Source organism: Cyanistes caeruleus, chromosome 3, assembly GCF_971803275.1.
Source record: "Cyanistes caeruleus chromosome 3, bCyaCae1.hap1.1, whole genome shotgun sequence".
In the NCBI taxonomy this organism is placed as follows: Eukaryota; Metazoa; Chordata; class Aves; order Passeriformes; family Paridae; genus Cyanistes; species Cyanistes caeruleus.
This window is the reverse complement of record NC_141703.1, coordinates 95,096,478-95,115,243: the sequence shown is the minus strand read 5'-3', so window position 1 is coordinate 95,115,243 and position 18,766 is coordinate 95,096,478. Positions and strand designations below refer to the sequence as shown.

The 18,766-nt window shown below is 39.7% G+C and overlaps 1 protein-coding gene across 50 annotated transcripts in view; it reads left to right on the top strand.

Moving 5' to 3' along the window:
• ABI3BP (ABI family member 3 binding protein) overlaps positions 1–18,766 on the top strand; it is a 144,149-nt gene that overhangs the window by 122,832 nt on the left and 2,551 nt on the right. For all 50 annotated transcript variants that reach the window (XR_015285041.1, XM_086883080.1, XM_086883064.1 and 47 more), the window contains 5 exons: positions 1,039–1,150; positions 11,303–11,382; positions 12,851–12,880; positions 13,861–14,022; positions 17,875–17,988. Coding sequence is in view for 49 of the 50 variants with exons in the window: in XM_086883080.1 (XP_086739206.1) it covers positions 1,039–1,150; positions 11,303–11,382; positions 12,851–12,880; positions 13,861–14,022; positions 17,875–17,988 (498 nt within the window). In the remaining variant the exon portion in view is untranslated. The remainder of the gene's footprint in view (positions 1–1,038; positions 1,151–11,302; positions 11,383–12,850; positions 12,881–13,860; positions 14,023–17,874; positions 17,989–18,766) is intronic.

Below are 18,766 nucleotides of genomic sequence, written 5' to 3'. Positions count from 1 at the left end.
CCATCTAGTAAGTCAGTAGAACTCTGCCACCATAATACTTGCAGTACCCACTGCAAAAGGGTCAACAAGCCCTCACTGTTAAAAGAATCTGGGGTTTTTTTTCATTTCTAAAGAAAGAGGTTTATATTGAGAATTAATTCATGTGAGTCATGCAGGACTTAGTACACAGACAGGTAAACATGCAAGATGGACATTCCTAATTCTTCCAACATCTTCTGTACCTCAACTGGCTGACAAAAATTGAACATTGCAGTTAGCTAACAACTCAGTCAATGACTCATCAAAATCAATTCTGAATTCAAGAGAAGGCATTGAATCCTGTTTTCTGAAAACAGGGATTGCTTCATATTGGCACCATTATGACATGACTTGTTTAGACAGGCTTAAACCAATTTTGCTGTCGTCTCTTTCTATTTTTGTAGTTTATACATGTTTTTCCAATCATCATATTTAGGCATTGCATCTCTTTTTTATAAATAAATGCACTGTTTCAGATAGAAAGGTAGAAACAGAAAACATAATATGTTGCATCATTTTGTTTCTTGAATGGTTACTTTGCTTGACTTTAACTGTGTACAAGGGGTTTGATTGGGTGTGCCCAAAACCGAAACATAATGGAAAGGTCTGACAAACAACGAAAACAGAGATCACACTCACCTCCTTGTTTTCATAAAAAACTACAAACATCAGGAACCAAGACCATTTTGCTCACGCTTTGCTCCTTTGTGTTGCCACAGAAGTGTAGGGCAGTTTCTTGCCTTGTGCACTGAGTAACAAGCAGGCACTGGATGGGCTCAGTAGTTCTTGGTGTCTGTCTGTGTTTGCATGCACATATTTGTGTGCTCATTCATTTCCTGCATTTTCTTTTCCAACTTGAATGAATTAAAAAGTCCAAATCACGTATTGACTTCAGGCTGGCAAAAGGCAGAAAGGTTGAATTCCTGTAAAATTGCATACTCATTCACTATCTGGTTGTATTTAAGAAGCTCAAATAAGAGATGCTACTTGATCTGATTTTTCTTTACTGTAATTTTCCAGAGTATGAGGTTGTATCAACTGAAAATGGAGGAAGTGATGGTGAAAAGGAGAAATCAATTATCACGACAAATCAAACCCATTCTACAGTGGAAAACCTAAAACCTGACACAAGGTAATTAAATAATATCATTTTCTAAGTTAATCCTACTAATTTAGAATGGCAGTTGTCTGCCACATCAGATGGAAATACCTATGGAAATAAGACCCAATTGGTTTTACTCCTGTTTAGATAGGAAAAAATATATGGTTTGGTTTATCTTTCTTCTAAGTTAACAGATAAAACGTATTTGAGGAATCTTTAGGAAATTTGCAAGAGTATTTGTGGTCTGGACAAGCTGCAGGAGTGACCTGTGGTATTAGAAAGACTACCTGTCAAAAGTAAGAAAATTACCCTGGGGAGGAAAAACATGTTTGTCCTGGGTTTTCTTTCAGTGTGTTAAAAGAGCTGGCAAATGAAAAATGAGTAAGTGAATTCCAGCTCATGGTGTGATTCTCATGCAACTAATTCAAATAAGCATTGATCTATCTTTAAATATCAAATATCATAAAAATGTATTCTTCTTTTTATGGTAAAATTCAGAGCAGGGAAGAAAACCCTTTGTCATTTGTAACGTTGTTTACTAATTTAATCAGAAAGTTAATGAGTGACACTCAGGATTTTTCCTGTAAGACCATCCATTTGGCTTTGGTGAATGGATGTTTCTGTTTTAGATAAGCTATCCTTTTCTATTATTATCAACCATGCACTGGAAACTCAGCACAAAATTCTTCATAGAGCCCACATTGAGCCTTTATTTTTAGGCAATGTGTGGTGTAATCGGAGGTGCTGGTACAACCTCTGTTGTTACCAGCAGCTCTTGGGAGAAGGAATTGCACAAAGTGGAGGGCAAGGGAAGAGAATTTGAAAAACAAGATTATGATACCCCATAAGAGTTTATCTGACAGATTTCAAAAGATGGGCTCACAAGATGGGCTAGAATTGCTGTGTTTTGCTTCAGGAATTCAAAAATTCTTGAAGGCATGTGGCTTGTGAGTGGGCGACCAGCAGCTGTGTTGCTCTTTCATGTCAAGAGTCAATTAGGATATGTTAGCAATACATAGCTTGGGCAACAAGCATTGTTTTTCTTGATCAGCTGAGAAGACTTATAAGAAATGGCAAAACAATGTATTTCTGGAGTAGTGACTAAGAAGAGGAGTAGGTGCTGTTAAAGTTGTCAGTCTGTGCTGTTTGTGTTTTCATTTCAGTTCTGGTTTGAAATAATACTGTTGCATTTTTGGAAAGAGCTCTGTGTTATTGAGCAGATTCTCTTTCATTCCACATTCAAACTCTTCATGTCACATGTGGTGGCAGAGATGGGATGGATTTGGTTAAGTGTAGAAGGACATTGAAGCAAAGGAAAACCCTTGCTACTGGGAGCAGTGTCCACATGACCATAAGAGAAAAGCTTTTTACACTGCTGTTTGTTCAGAAAGGAAGCAAGATGGAGACAGACAGACACAGCTAGAGCCATTGGAAAGGTCATAATGAAGGCAGGAGCTATGCAAAAGCAGATAAAATGTTTTTTAATCTTATTTAGCAACAATTCTGTCAAACCTGTGAGAAGACGTTCATGTTTTGGTGGGCAAGAGCAAACCAAACGCCATGGGGTACAGCTGTCTTTTGAAGAGTGCATTTTTTTACAAGGAGCTAGGTAGGAAATCAGGAGTGACTGGTGGAGGCTGACTTAAGACATAAAGGGATAAATTTTCCTGAGGAGAGTGCAACTACCATTCACCAACCCCAGCCTCAAAAAGAAAGAGTGAAAGCTTTTCTAAATCCAGAGGACCATTGCCCAAAATTGGAAACCTTTGATATAAATTGCAGTGGTACATGTCCCTCAAGTCTCACCAGATTTAAGGATGTAAAGTCCTCAGAGTGGCTCTGTTCAATAAACTCCCATTCCAAGCAAAATGTGTGTTTCCTAATTTTGAGGACACCTTGAGAGCTTTGGCAGAAGCACAAGAAGTGCCTGTTACCACTTAAATCCAGGCTTGCTGGCACACTAAATTCAGGGAAAACAAGAAAGTGGTTAAGACAGCTGGCATCATGTAGACAGTATCTGTTCTGCCAAGAAACATCACATGTCCATAATAAAAGTCTCCTGTCTATCAGGAGCTGCTCATTAGATGAAGGAAATGGACTTCTGGATAAAATTGACTGCGAATGGGAGGAAGAGCGACAATTAAACACAGCTCAATATTCATTAACAGAGTCCCTGAAATGTCTAAAAATTCATCAAACAATACATTAAGACTGGCAAGGAAACTTTTCCATAACTAGCCTTAAAGGGAAGAGCTATAGAAGAGGTAGAGCTGGCAAAGAAACTTGGAAGAGAAATAGAAATCACTCCCAAAAGTGATCAGCATGTGCAAACGTAACAGCAATATATGGAAAGAGAGATTCTCAGCAGCAGAAGGTGGATTAACTGGGAAGAACCTCTTGGTCTGGAAAAACTGACAAGCTGAATTAGACACCCTATTTTTTCCCTCTGTCCTGAAGCCCTTAGTGAGGCTTGTGTGAACCCCCTATGCTGCTCTGAAGGTCCAGCGCATTCAGAGCTAAAGGCAGTTCAGAACAGATCTAAAGCAGACAGACCTAAACAAAGGCTTCCCAAAAAGGCATAAAAATGCCTGTGAATCTGTTACCTCAGCCTTCGTGGGTCAGTTTCGAGCAGAAAGACCCTGTGGCAGCGAGGCATTTCAAGCCTGCAGCTGTGCAGATGTATGCTCTTGAGCAGCTGCACCTGACCCAGCGTCCTGCTGATGTACTTCAGGTAGGATATGGTAAAGCCTGGCCCAGAAGCTAGAGTTAATTGCCCACAGTCAGCAGGAGGGAAGCAAGACAAACAACTTTTCAGTGAAGGGGGTAGAAGAAGCATCAGGGAAAACCTGGGTGCCAGATCATGCTGTTTGTTTGCTTTACTCTTTTGCATTCTTCAAATGGGTCATACCGCTACACCTCTGGAAGCTCTGCAGCAAGGCAGACACCCTCCTTCCTCTGAGCTGGCCCTTACACAAGGCAGCTTTTAAAGATTAAGAGCTAATGGCCAGACCTTAAATATTTCAGGAATTTGGACAGTGTTAGGGAAGCAACAAAGAGACTTTTACAGTCCCTCATCAAAAATTGCATGTGAGACTGCAGCTGTCAGTAAGTACAAACACAGAAGTTAAATGGGATGAGGATTATCGTGTAGTATTCTGTGTGTCCATTTAGCTGTCTGAAAAGTGACTAGATCCAGAAAAAATGCACTGGCTAAAAAGAGAGTTTCAACTTTGAGTACAGTTATCAAGTGTTTGGCTTTGGCAGACTCATACCATGACAATATGGAGATGGAAATGAAAATGGACTTTCATAGGCATACCACAACTTGTGAAGGTTACTTTTAAACAAATCAAGTCATATATATTACAGAAATTTGTTGCCTTTCTGTCTTAAATACACCCAGATTAATGTGCTCCTGGTTACTTGACTACAAGTCTGATACTCTGAGATGAAAGTAAAATCGAGATTAGAAAAACTTCTGATTGTGAGGACATAGACCCTTTAAATAAATGTGGGGCACAGTCAGATGCTTTCTAGTGCAACTGATTGTTTGGGGGTCTTTTTCTTAAAAAGAAAAAGTTTTAGAGGCTCCTGTACAATGTGGTTTCATTGGAATGTTGAGATCCATGTTTTTTGCCCAAGGAAAGACATATCATATCCGTGCCACTTTCCCACAGTAAGGCATGCCTCACAGTTGACAACCACACATTAATTTAAAGGATCTCTCCTTATACAACAATTATTTTATCCTTTTTCACCTAGTGAATTGCCAAATCTGGTGATTGCAGGATTTAAAACCTTAGAAGATTTCTGATAGTTTAAATAACTTGGGAAGTTCAAATCTTGCTATCCATTATTTGGTTGGTCAGAGTTCTTGAAATTGATACTCTTGCTGGCAGTAAGCTGCTGTTTGGCTTCAGTCCAGAATTCTGTTTAATTTCATCAGATTTGCTTCTGATTGTAACCTTTACCTGAAATATCTCTAAGCATGTAGTGTTATTATGCTATGTGAAGCCAGATAATTATATACATCTTTCTTATACAGATAGTTAATTGGATATAATTATATATACCAGTTGGTGCCTGAAGAAAATTTCCTCTTGTTTTATGAATGTCTTCTGCTTAAACATTGCTCTATAGATGTGCTTCTGTGACATAATATTCACATATACACAATGCTGATTATGACTTTGTATTGTAGTTAGCATTTATTATCCTTTATACTACTTCCAAGAAATATAGAGAATCCAGGTCACATTTCACTCAGCCCTCTGTTCAGTATCACACTAAAGCACACACCAAAATTTCTGCAATTTTTGCCATCTTTATTCTTCTGTTGGTGAAAAGATTGTAGCAACCAAATTCCATTTTTCCTTCCTTCTCCTGGTTAGGCTGAACAGAGTAGTGAGCTACTCAGTTTTTATTCTGTTGTTCAAAGAGTATCTGTCACTACTGTACCTTATGAACCCTGAATTCAAAGCAGCTAAATCAGCCCTGTCATGAAAAGGGGCCTGGACCAGGTCACCCTTATAGGTGTGACATGTATTATTGTAAGATTGGACCTTAGGGGCAGTTTCTGGTCTTGCACACCTCAGTTTCCTCCAATTTCTTTAATGCAGGCTTAGTGTGTTAAGGCAAATGTCATTTCTATCTTAGCAAAGAAAAATGAGAGAAGCAAATGCATTACTAGGAACTAACAATTTTTCATCCTCCACATGGAAATTCTGTGATTCTTCTAGTGAGAAATGCAGTGTTTATTCCACCTGGAAAAGAGTCAAACTGCAAGACTGATAGTTTTGGTCAAAGTAGTTATAGTCTAACTTCCAAGCAGCCATTTGAGGAATGAGACCTGCAATATTCCATCTAAGTTGCCATACAGGTCTCCTGTTTGTGAGTTTCCTTAAAAGGCTGCTCACATTGGGACTCCCAATGGGAGGAACACTGGCATACCCAAGACTCTGCTCTTTCCTTGTTCTACATTAAAACTTTCCTTCATAAGGAAGCATTGCAGTAAATTCTCCCATGTTAATATTAGTCAAGCAAGATCTCTCATATGTGAGTCAAGATAAGGTTATTATTCACAATCTTCAGTATTTTTCTCCTTGAGCTGCTTGTTTGCAATAATCATTGAGAGGCCCCAGAGAAAAAAAGGGCTTACTGTGTTTTTTGTTGTCTTAATTCCATCTCTTGTATAGTAATGATGGTGTTCCTCTGCATATTCTCCTTGGAAAAAATTGGTTTCACTGACCTGTAGTTTTTTCATGGACTTTCCTAGCCTAAAATATTAAATGCAGATGTTGTTTGGGTTTTTTTTCCAATGAGATTTTTTGTTATTTCTGCTGGTTTCTCTGCCAAAGTTCTTATTTCTGTATCCCTGCCCTATCTTGGAACCTTCTGTTTTTTGGTCAGTGTACATTTTCTCTTTCATTCTGGTAGTTTGTTTAAGGACAGTGAAGCCCATAGCACAGGCCATAGTGTCCAGGAAGTTTTACAGCCCAGATTCCTATACAAGCCTTCAAAAAAGGGCCTGCAGACTGCTGAAAGCTGTTCTCATGTATATTTGTAATGGCAGTAATTGGAAGATAGTAAAGAAAAATAGTAAGACTTGTTCTAATTACTCTGGGGAAGTTTGAGTAGCCACTGGAGGATGTGTCCCACCAGCCTACTGGTATAGAAAAATATTATCAATAATACACAAAAAGCCTGTGATGCTTGCATTCCACTGTTTTGTATAACTTCCCATTAGGTACTAAACTGCTTCCTCATTAATTATTTTGGTGATTCAAATATACTCTTCTCCTTTTTAAAAATCTTTGAGTGGTTTCTGTTGGATTTTTTGGCTTAGATTGTGTCTCAAGACTGTTATCACCTTTATCTACTATTGTTGTTTATTGTAATTAGCACCCAAATGTTCTAATCACATATGAGGAAAAACCCAAGAAAATCTCTATCAATGCAGAGAGTTTAGCTTTTGCTAACAGCACGGTTCAAGGGATAGGAACTACAAAGAAAGCTTCAATGCAGCAAAATTCAGAAAGTGGCAGAAAAATGCTGGAGGTTTCTATTTGTTTTATTAAAAAACTAACAGGTACTGCTGTTGATATCAGGGTTCATGGATAAGCACTTTCCATTTCTCTTAGCCCTTCTTCCAACTTTGCTAGGAGAAAGATTCCTCAAAGAAGCATAGCAGTTCCTTCTCTCTTTCTTTCTCACTGTCTCCCTCTCTCTCCCTCTCTCTCTTCCTTTCCCTCTCTCTCCCTCTCCCTCTCTCCCTCTCCCTCTCTCTCTCTTTCTCTCTCTTTCTTTCTTTCTCACTTCCTCACTCTCTCTCCCTTTCTCTCTCTCTCCCTTTCTCTCTCTCTCCCTTCCTCCCTTCCTCCCTTCCTCCCTTCCTCCCTTCCTCCCTTCCTCCCTTCCTCCCTTCCTCCCTTCCTCCCTTCCTCCCTTCCTCCCTCTCTCTCCCTCTCTCTCCCTCTCCCTTCCTCCCTCTCTCTCCCTCTCTCTCCCTCTCTCTCCCTCTCTCTCCCTCTCTCTCCCTCTCTCTCCCTCTCTCTCCCTCTCTCTCCCTCTCTCTCCCTCTCTCTCCCTCTCTCTCCCTCTCTCTCCCTCTCTCTCCCTCTCTCTCCCTCTCTCTCCCTCTCTCTCCCTCTCTCTCCCTCTCTCTCCCTCTCTCTCCCTCTCTCTCCCTCTCTCTCCCTCTCTCTCCCTCTCTCTCCCTCTCTCTCCCTCTCTCTCCCTCTCTCTCCCTCTCTCTCCCTCTCTCTCCCTCTCTCTTTGTTTCTTTCCTGGCCACACTACCATCCAAGCACACTCTGCAGAGAAAGAGAAGCTCTGTGCACAGAGCCCTGCACAACTTCTATCCAGCACCAGCATCTCCCCAGCAATAGTCCTGAAGTCCCAGGACTGTACTCAGCTGCTCCAGTTCTCCTATTACGGTGAAAATCTCTCTTCACCTATTTTCAGTCCTGCAATCTTCAATCTTCTCCTTTTGCATGATTTAAAAAATGCAGGAGCAGCTGCATTTGCCAGAGTTCCATGTGGTATAGAGATTTCCTGTGGTGGAAAAATACACTCCAAGTAGTAATTACTGTAAGTCAAGTCCATTTAATCTGCACAAGGACTTTTACTGGCTTACACAGTTGGGGAGGATTTGGAAGGCCTGGTCTCCAAAGGTTTGTAGAACAGCAATCTTAAAGGTGTGATGCATTAGATTGCTGCTTACATAGGATAGCAGAGGTTTTGGTGTATTAGGCAGGCAGATATAAAGATGGAATATAGACTCCAGTTTCTCATTAGGTTAGGCTAATTAAGCAGCAGACATGGGATAACCATTCCATGGCTTCCCTATTCCCCTTTATTAATTTTACCATACATTCTTCTTGAAACTAAGCAATTTTTCCTCTTCCTTGTATAGAAGTGCATAACAGTGCAGATGGTACCCTTTTTTCACCATTTTATTTCTATTTTTCAGGTCTTTCACCTGACACACAAAAAGGAAGACTTTAGATTGTCTCCCATTAAAACAGCCACAGCATAGCTTTAAAATTAAACTGTCATATTGTGATCCCAAGCCTACGTTTCCTTTCCTTTTCAATGTTCTGTCAACTAGCTAATTCATTTCATCTCCAAAAGAGGTTGTTTGTTATTTTTGTACTGTGGAAGCCACTGGTATTGTTTTAGGATTGAAACTGGCAGAGGAAAGGAGCATGAGATGCTTGTAAAAACACATACCACAGAACCATAGAATTGCATGTATTTTAGTTTCTAAAATTTCCTTTTAACATTGTTAATAAGATGCTTCCCTAATTGACTGAGCTAAACTTTGGACATTTCTTTATTATTTTCCTTTTCTCCTATTTTCTTTATATGTTTACATAAGCTGAAATCTATATCTGTAGATTTTATATCTTTATTTAAATTTTGCCCTAATTTTCCAAGCTGTGGTTTAGTCTTTTGCAGAGAACCTAGTGATCTCTAAACCACAATTTGAAAAACAGTGCTTGGAAAATAACCTTCAGTTCTTGTTTTTGTCTTTTTGGAATTAGAGAATTTATGAGTCCAAGTTCATAGACTAAAGATTTTTGGGACCAGGACTGATTCCTATGAAGAATGTTGCCTAATGCAACCCAAAGTAGGGCATATCAGCTATTGAGAACGATATATTTCTTCAAAAATCAGCAAAATACATACAAAGGGGCTAAAACAAATTATTATCACCCAGGAGATCAAGCCATAAACTGCCATAAAGCAATAGAACATTCCATCTTGATGATCACAATTACAATAATAGCTTTAGATAAGATGTTCCTCCTGTGAAGGGAGCAGGAAAACTTCTTTGCAGTCTTATGTCTAGGTGTGGATATTTTCCTACATTTTTTTAAATGTATCATCTGTCTATTACATGAAGACCCTCAACATATTAGGAAATCTTTGTTTATACTTCAGTGATTCTTCAGAAAGAATCACTTTGCTTTGCTACAGTTCTCTATATTAGAACCTTTCCTACCAGACAAGAATATTTCTTGACCAAAAAAGTTACTGTACCACATGGCCAATGTGAATACTAAATACTCAGGTACTATTTTTAAAAGCATGTCTTTGTGCAAGCAATTTGAAGTTGATAATACAGATTTATAAATTTCTTAAATTGATTATTTGGTTAATGTCTCCCTCTTACCATGGGGTAATATGGGTAGTTCCAAATACTCTTTCAGCATGTTTAAATAAATGTCAAGGTTTTTCAAAATAGACTTTTTTTAGCTGAAAACAAGCTGTTAGCAATATCTGTGAATTTCCACAATGCATCTCTTCAGCATAAAAGTCTATATAAGTATTTCCCTTAAAAAGAAAACCCTAGAAATAAAGGTAATTGCTTAAGTAAGCAATTTTAAAGTTAAATATTGTCTTAGAAGTACAGTGGATGGAAAACAGTTGCTTGGTACTGCATGAATACTCCACTGAGGTTAATTAGCTCAGGTTTTGGAGGAGCCAAGGAGGAATGAGAGGTAATCCAAAGTTTGGATTGAATTATTCTTCTGGGGAATTGCAAATGGAGTTTACAAATTTCCAACTGTGCCGAGTGTGGTATGGGGGTTTTCTTTCTTTAGAAAATTGCTGTTTGGAAACAGTTCCAGCACTACGTTACAATGCTATGTTACAGTCACGAGCTGCCAAAGTTATCTTTGGTAAATGATCCTCTCTCGAGTCAAGAGCTGAGTGTTTAGTTGCCCACTTCTGGGACTCCCATGTTTTTCTGTGTTTACAGCAGAAGTGCCTCTAATTTGGGGCCCATTTTCCAGGTCTACAGTCCCTTTGACTCATGTCCTGCAGCTCCCTGTCACTGCCAAAGAGACACTCTGTGTCAGGAGAGATTCACCGAGCTTGTGCTCGGAGCATGGGAGATGTCCTTCTGTACGTGGCCCTTCCACTGCTAATCAAGCACTGAGAGGTGGGGGAGGCTTAAGAAGAGGAGGCTGGTTTGGATTTTTTTCTTCAGTCGTGTTCTGTTTTCATAGCACTGTGTTTGGTTTCCAACACAGTGATGAAAAGTGATCATGAGATAACTACAGCACAGGCTGGTGTGCTGCCACATCAGGAAAAACACAAGCAAAAGAGACTCTGCACAGTGTCTCATCTTTGCTTCATATACTTATTATTAACATTCAAGCAACTGGATCTTTGCCTTGGCTGAGCTCCTGTCCTGGAAGACTTGCCCTGTGTTTCATTTCTGGTCCTGTCTGTCACTGCTGGTGGGCCTGACAGGCATTGAGTTGGAGGTTTGTGTTCTTAAGAAAGAAAAAAGTACAAATAAATAGCAATGTTTATAAATGTTCTTTTACTCAGTCTCTGCTTATCAGGTTGCTTCAGACCTCATCTGAACTTGCTCCCTTTGCCAGAGCTGAAACTGCTGTGTGAGAGGAGACAGACAAGTCAGTGGTGAATTAAATCAAGTACCAACAGTTTGTGTGTAAAGAATTATCAACAAGGACAGTTAATTTTGTGTTCAGTTCAGGTCTTACACAGTTAGGACAAAAAATGTCTCAGTGGTTTTGTGGCAAGAAATTGGGCTTTTTGTTCTTCTCCAGAAGGGGAGTAGCACCAATGTGTGTGCTGTTTGCTTGTTCCAAACTATTCAAGAATGCTAATTTTCAAAATTTTCATCTCTTCTGTTTTATTCCCCAGTTATGAATTCCATGTGAAGCCTAGGAACCCCCTTGGCGAAGGTCCAAGTAGCAATGTTGTGGCATTCAGTACCGAATCAGGTAAGAACTTCCAAAGACCAGACCATCATTTGCAGCAGTTTTAGTACCCATGTTTGTGGGATGCATGAAAGGATCTCTCGCTTCATTTTGTCCATTCCATCTTGCTCTTCACTGTCTCCTGACTGGCTTTTTACCACCATGCCTGGAAAGTCAGCCTGGGATCAGAACTGTGTTGTGTGGGGATGTAAGATGGACAGACTGCAAGAGGGAAAAAACAGAGGAACACAGAGGGTTTGTCTGGTATTCATTGCAAAAAAAATTACTTCATCCCTAGAGAGGGCTCAGTCATTTCAGATTTATATTCCTGACCTTTTTGCATCTATCCAACTCATTAACAGCTTCTGGATGGGGAACATAAGGGGTTTTTTTGGGCTGGTGTGTTCATAGGTGTTTTTGCTACCTGTTCAATAAGGCTGCTGTAAACAATGACGTTGTTTGGCTGAAATAAGGATTGAGAAAGAGCTGTTGTGAGAAGTCAGTGTCCCAATAGGTTCCCTTCCATCCTGTTTACTCTCCAGTGAAACAGTTTAAGAGGTGTACACAAGACTGTTTTGGCCATTGGTTGGTTCCCAAGTCAAGTTCTGTCTGACTCAGAAGTGAGAATCAGAGCGCTTTTGCTTTCCCTATTCTTGCTCCCCTCAAGGTTAACTACAGCTGACTTGTTGACTTTAGGCAAGCAAGATACTGTCTTTTGTGCAGAAGTGTTTATTGCTTGGTAGTACTGAAACACCACATAAAACACAAAATGGATTTAGCCTTTCTAAAAGGACTCTCCCAATCTGTGTTTTGAGCCAGGTGTAATAATTTAATAGCCCTCAGCTAGTGCTGTCACTGATGGATGAGAGTTTTGGCTGAGCAAAGAATTACTCAGGGAGGAGTGCAGACTATGCCACACGTATTTAAAAACTCTGAATAAACTCTTTGTAATGTTAGATTGTTAAAAGTGAAAAAAATATTTGCGCCAAATGCAGTTTTCATGAATGACAAGGCTTATGTTCTGTCTCCTGTTTAGTTTGGACAAATTAAGCATCCAGTTTTGTTTTTTTCTTAATTGCACACATCCATTTCTCACATTTGGGCTTTCAAAGACAAGTTTTTTTGTGGCAAATATTACAGATGTGCCCCTTTTATTATTTAGGTTTTGAAATTGAAATTTTAATAAGACGCAATACAACTGGGTTTGGCTGGTTACAGGTTTAAACTCTAGTCTTTACTAGAAGTCTGCTTGGCTGGTGTTGTCCCATAAGTAAAATTATTAAAAGCTCATTGATACTGGAGTTTCACATAAGAAATATATTTCTTCTAATTTAATTTAATACAAAAGTTAACTTTGCTTCCAAAACTCTTTCTGTTTCACAAATTACAGCTTACGTCAGCTGTAAAAAATCACTTACCAATGCTTTTCCATCGAATTATTGGGAATGGTCATTTTACAGTGTCTGACTGAATGTTTGTTTTCTTCCCCCAGCGGACCCAAGAGTGAGTGAGCCAATTTCAAGTAAGTGTTTTATATATAAATCTGATCAGCAGTTTTTTCAGAAATGAGATAGCAGAATTTTACGAGGAGGGTGGCTCTGCTGCACCAGCTGGATGAATTGCAGAATCAAGCAGCATTCACACACAATTTCACTCCTTCCACACATGCCCCTGCTAAGAAATTCATGAAAGGCTGCTTGTTTACCTGAGCATAAGGCAATCAATGTGATTTGGAACTCCCATGGCAGCCGGGATGGCTTCAAACCAATGTACACAAATGAGCCAAGGACAGCCTCATATTTTCTCAACCTTGTCATTAAAGCAAAGAAAGCTCTGCAAAATGAATAAGCTACTCCACACTTTTTAAGTGAGTTAACAGAGTACAACTCCAAGGATTCTATTTATCTGTCTTTGTGTTTTAGGAAAATTTTCTGCTTCAGAAAGCTTGATCTAGCTCTACTTTAGACCACTTACAAGACTCTTGCTGTCCTTGACAGAAGGTGGACTGAGCTTTTAAAAGGCTGAGAGCATTCAAGCAAATTTTGCTGCTTTTTGTATTTATAATAGACTTCACTTTCACTTTGACAAACACTGTGGCACCATTTTTCTCCACATAATTAATGGCCCTTCATTTTTACATGTACTTTTGTTAGATCACAGTTTGCTGCAAGTTGATTGTCTTGGCTTGAATGCACTGAAGAGTGGTGACTATATCATACACTTTGTAAATGAGAGTTTTTCCAATACAAACATTGTCCCCCCAGCAAGGTCCTTGAATGAATCTATTCCAATCCTGAACCAGAGGACAGCAGGAGAAGTTCACAGCACCAACTGTATCTGCATACTTTGCTGCTTCTCTCAAAAATTTCTCATGTTCAAAATGCAGGTGTCATGGTACATTCTGCTTCATCAAGGTTTCTAATTCTAGTTATTCAAATGTATTTGTTGAGTGTCATTTTGTATGCAGCATCATACTTCAACCTCTTTTTTCCCCCCCTGCAGTGGGCAAAGATGCTATCTGGACTGAAATACCATTCAATTCAGACACATATTCAGAATGCAAAGGCAAACAATATGTAAAGAGGACTTGGTATAAGAAGTTTGTAGGTGTGCAGCTGTGCAATTCTTTGAGATACAAGATATACCTCAGTGATTCACTTACAGGTAAGAAGTATTCAAATCAGTGGTGTCCACATTATATATTCCTGAAAGATATTATGATTCCCAAAATAAGAGGTTTAGTAAGATGACCTCTGCTGAAGTGTGATCAGATTTGTTTAAATTAGTCAGATTAATTATAAATAGTAATCTATTACTATTACTATAGATTAATCATAAGTAGTAATCTGCTTGTGCTCGGTAATCATTGATGTGTTTGATACTGAACTTTCAGACTTCAGAGGAACCTATCTGTGCTGATCATCTGATTTTAAGTACCTGTTCGTATACTGGGGATCATATAGGAGACTGATAAAGATCAGAGTGAACAGCATATATTTTATATAAATTGGTATTTAAAGGGTAGCCTGGAATAATTAATTAGAGGATCAGGACCTCATTTTAGACCAGAATTACACCTGACATTCCCATCCCTTTTGGTAAACATCTGGTTACTTCATTACTAGGAGGCTTATAAATAAATGGCTTTAACTGTAGTCAACATGTTCTACTCACCTGCTTTGACATTTTTGTTTTGTTTTCCCATTCCCTGTTTTTACTTATGATCTTTTTCCCCCACCCTTTTGTTTTCCTCATATTACTTTTTATTACTAAAGGGAAACTTTCTGGCCTTACATTCTCAAGTTTTGTTTGGTGTTTTGAAGCCAATTGAGTGTGATGTGTTTAAGACCTGAATCAGGTGACACATGCTGGGGAAGCAGCCTGTGAGAAGTGTTTTTCAGCTAGTTGATAGGAGATCTTTTTGTCTCACGCAGCTTGTGCAAGCTATATCTGCTACATTAAGAAATATGTTAACTTCTTACAATGCATCTCAGGCTCCTGGCTCTCTTCTGTGTGAGGTCTCTTACCACAGACAGCTCTGTGACAATGGCATTAGCATGGCACCTGAGCACAAAGACATGTGGGAAATGCCTTTTGAGTGTAAGTCAGACAAGCCTGTCCAACATATGGCATTGAATTAGCTAGGAGAGACTGTGCCTGGAAGAATGCATTTCATAACCTAAAGTTGCCCCCATCTCTGAGCCCAGTGCCTCACAGGAGCAGGGCTCTGGGCTCCGTGGAAGGAACGTGGAAGGAAAAGATTGTAGGAAAAAAGAAGGAAAAGGGTTGTAGGGCAGCCCACGTTGCCATAATTTTAATCTTCCCTGCCTTGCATCCAGCACCATTCTCTGATGAGCAGACAAGGAAGGAAAGCCTTGTCATTAATAGCAAGTACAATGCTCTGTATGTAAATAATATCTGAGCAGTTATGTGAAAAAAAGAGAATGTTTTGAACAGATGTATCATTCATTCAGCTGTCACTGTACTAACCAGCTGTGATCAAATGACGAGCACTGGCAATGAGGCATGATGTGTCCCAAAACCAGCCAGCAGAGGAAATAGCAGTGCTAATCTAGCAGGACTAGACTTCAGCCCTAAATCAAGTGAATTAGCATAGCAGTGAAAGCTACTCCAATTTGAGAAGAAAAGTTTCATATCAGAAGCCCATTTTCCTATTTTCATTAGATTGTTTTTGTTCTTGCTGGAAGGGTGGTGGTTTAACCTCGCTGGAAGAAGATGAGGTAGACACACTGTATTCATTATACTTGCTAAGCCTGGTTCTTACACTTGAATTGTTACAACCGGTGCTGACCAGTTGTCACAATATTTAAAAGTGAAATAGTTATGTAGGAGGAAAGCTGCCTTTCCCCGGTTGGCTAAGCGAGGCCTCTGCCTGCGAGTGAGAAGTTTTCCCGTTTGAAGCCAAGCTCTGTTCTGATGTGTTTCACGGTCACCTCTCCTCACCGTGCCCCCGAGGCCAGCAGAAGTGTCCCTACAAGCACCAGCCAGCTGGACCGTGTGTGCCAGCAGTGCAGGGCTGCACTGAGCTCTGAATGCCACTGGATGCTGAAAAATCTTCTGAAGCTTTGCTGTTGAAGCAGTATAATTGCCTCAAAACTTGGGTGCATTGTCCAAATGCTGTTGTGTAAGACAGGCAACAACTGTATCTTTGCATACCGGTTTTTAGCATGAATTTATTCTTCTAGTGCTGTGGAATTTATAATGTATAAAACAAAGTTTGTATGTGAGATTGTAAGGCCACCCACAAGGAAACACTGGGAAAAAAAATTTACTTTGTGCTAGAATTGCTATCCACAAAACAGAAAACCAGTTATATTTTTTAGCTAAATAGTTTTAAGTGTGTTCTTTTATTGTGGAAATAATTGGGCAGTAAGAGTGTAATAGTCATTGAGAATGCTGCTAATTTATGAAGACCAATTGTTTGAGTTATGCATAGGTTAAGCTGTGGGCCAGAAGAATATGTCTGTATCTGCAAGTTACTGTTCTGGTGTTAGCCATAAAAATATCTGCCTTATTCTTTCTCTTATGGAGAAAAGCTGATCTCCGTTTCACATGCCAGGACTGTTCTATAAACCGGCATCTACTGCTGACCTCATTTAACAGTCCTCCAGAGCAGTCACTGTAGGCATTCCAGAAAAGCAGGCCACCTAAAAATAAGTATTTATTGAGGGAAGGAAAAAAATAAACTCTATGTGTGACCTTCAACAGCTGTGGAAAAAAAAAAAAAGAATTAAAAAAAGGCTTTTTTGGGCAGCCTGAATGTTCTTAATTTCAGAGCAAAAAATTGCTGAGAGGAACTCACTCTGACCAGTTCTCCTATGGAAAAAAACATGTCTGCAGCCAAAGCTATATAGCAATAAATAATTCTATAAAGCTAGAGAAGAGCCACATACACAGAGGCCATCAACTGGAGGTGAGAAATTTTGGCAAAGTATTGCTTAGATCACAAAAACATTGGAGTTTATTGGTAGGCTACTCTTTTATTAATTTCTCTTTGGGAGCAGTATTACAACCCATCCCACCACCTCTCAAATGACCAGACTAGCATGGACTCAAGGCTCCAGGACACCCAGTATCTAATGAGTAACTGGACTTTTTGCCTAACTTATACCTGCATCCTGAGCCTTTTTCTAAATGCTTTCACCTTTCCTTTCAACATCTCAACCTAAGGTTGAACATATTGAGAATTAAGTGCTGTGAAAGATTAGAAAGCATGGTAAATTCTGAAAGAAAGGTAAACCTACAAAGGTTTCTGTTACAGGTTTGGGAAGAGAATGTAGCATGCTCTCCTCCATCTCCTGAACTGAATTTTACTGATGCCTTGCAAATCAAATCAGCAAGTAAAAACATCTGTCAAAGCTCCTTCACTGTGCCAGTTAACAGGACAAGCACAGAAGTGTCGTCAGCTCATGCTACATGGGACACATGAGACCTTGATTTCTACTCAGTTGCAGTCAAGTGTACTGTTCAGCAATCCTGAAAGTAAATACATGGGCACACTCCATGCTCTGGAGAAGTACTTAGTATGCAAGGTCATCTGTATGTTAAGGGCTATCATTTGCATATACATGTTGTAAAAATATGATGATTTATAAAGCAGGCCTTGGCTATGTTAGGAGGTGGTCTATAAAAACATCTCTGAAGATACTGGGGGTTTCCTGACAGGGAACCAGACCTGCCTTCCATTCAGATCACTACCAAAACTTGCTTTTTGATGATGTTCTTGGTAGTAACAAAATTTCCCTTACTGTATGAAATGTAAGGAGAGGGGAAAATTATATCCATGCATACATTTTGGCCAGGAGTGGGGCACTTTTGCCTTAGCCAGGAGCACTTGGAACCTGCACGTCATGTTCAAATTACAGCTACAGGTCCTGAGAGGAAAAGAATCATAGCATTCACCTTGGCTTCCCCACAGAGGAAAGAGCACAGCCCATTGCCTCTGGTGGTTTTTGAAAATAGCCTTCACTAACTTTGCTGCTTCTTTGCTTTCAGGAAAATTTTATAACATAGGAGACCAGAGGGGCCATGGAGAAGATCACTGCCAATTTGTAGACTCATTCTTAGATGGAAGGACAGGACAGCAAGAAGATCTACCAGTCAAAGACGGTAATTCCTAACACCTGTCTCTAGCAAATCTTGGCAATTCTTTGTTTGTTCTTTTTCCTGCCAGTGGATTCAATGCCCACTGCTGGGGTGGGCGATGAAAGGCCAGCTTTGCAGGCAGAAGAGGGTCAAGAAGTTTTTGACAGTGAATGATGACTTATTAGGATGGTTATGACTTGGATTCTGTTAGGTAGCAAACAGCCTCTCTCCTGTTTAAAACAGCCCAACGAATTATTCACAGTTGGTATTACATATTTAAACCCAACCACAAATCTGAGTTTGCAGAGAGGCATTAAGTGGTGTGCTTAAACTAGCAAGGTTGATTTAAAGCATGGTACATAATCCGTTGGGCATTAAAATACCTTGTTTGGTACTAACGAGAAACTGAAAAGTTATAGCTGGAAAATATAATTCATGCTGCAGTAATTTTGTGTGTACTGATTGCAAAAGGGTGCCCAAAATTCCAGCCTGGTCTAAGTGGACATGGGACTGGGTGTGCTAAACACAGCTGTGACCGGCCTGGCTATTTTTCACTCATTGCTGAGGCTGAGGCATATGAAATTTGTACTTTTGTCAGCTGAACTGCTGCCTTGCTGCTTGGCAGCAGTGCCAGGCTGAGGTGTTCTGTTCCTAGTGGGGTAAGAACGCAGGCTGTGCTGGTACGTGCACACGTGCTGAGCGTCTCATGGAACATTTTACTGAGGAAAACAGCAAAACAGTTTTCAGTACACTATCAGCGTGTTGACCAAACCTTCCTGTGCTCCATTTACAAAACACCCCA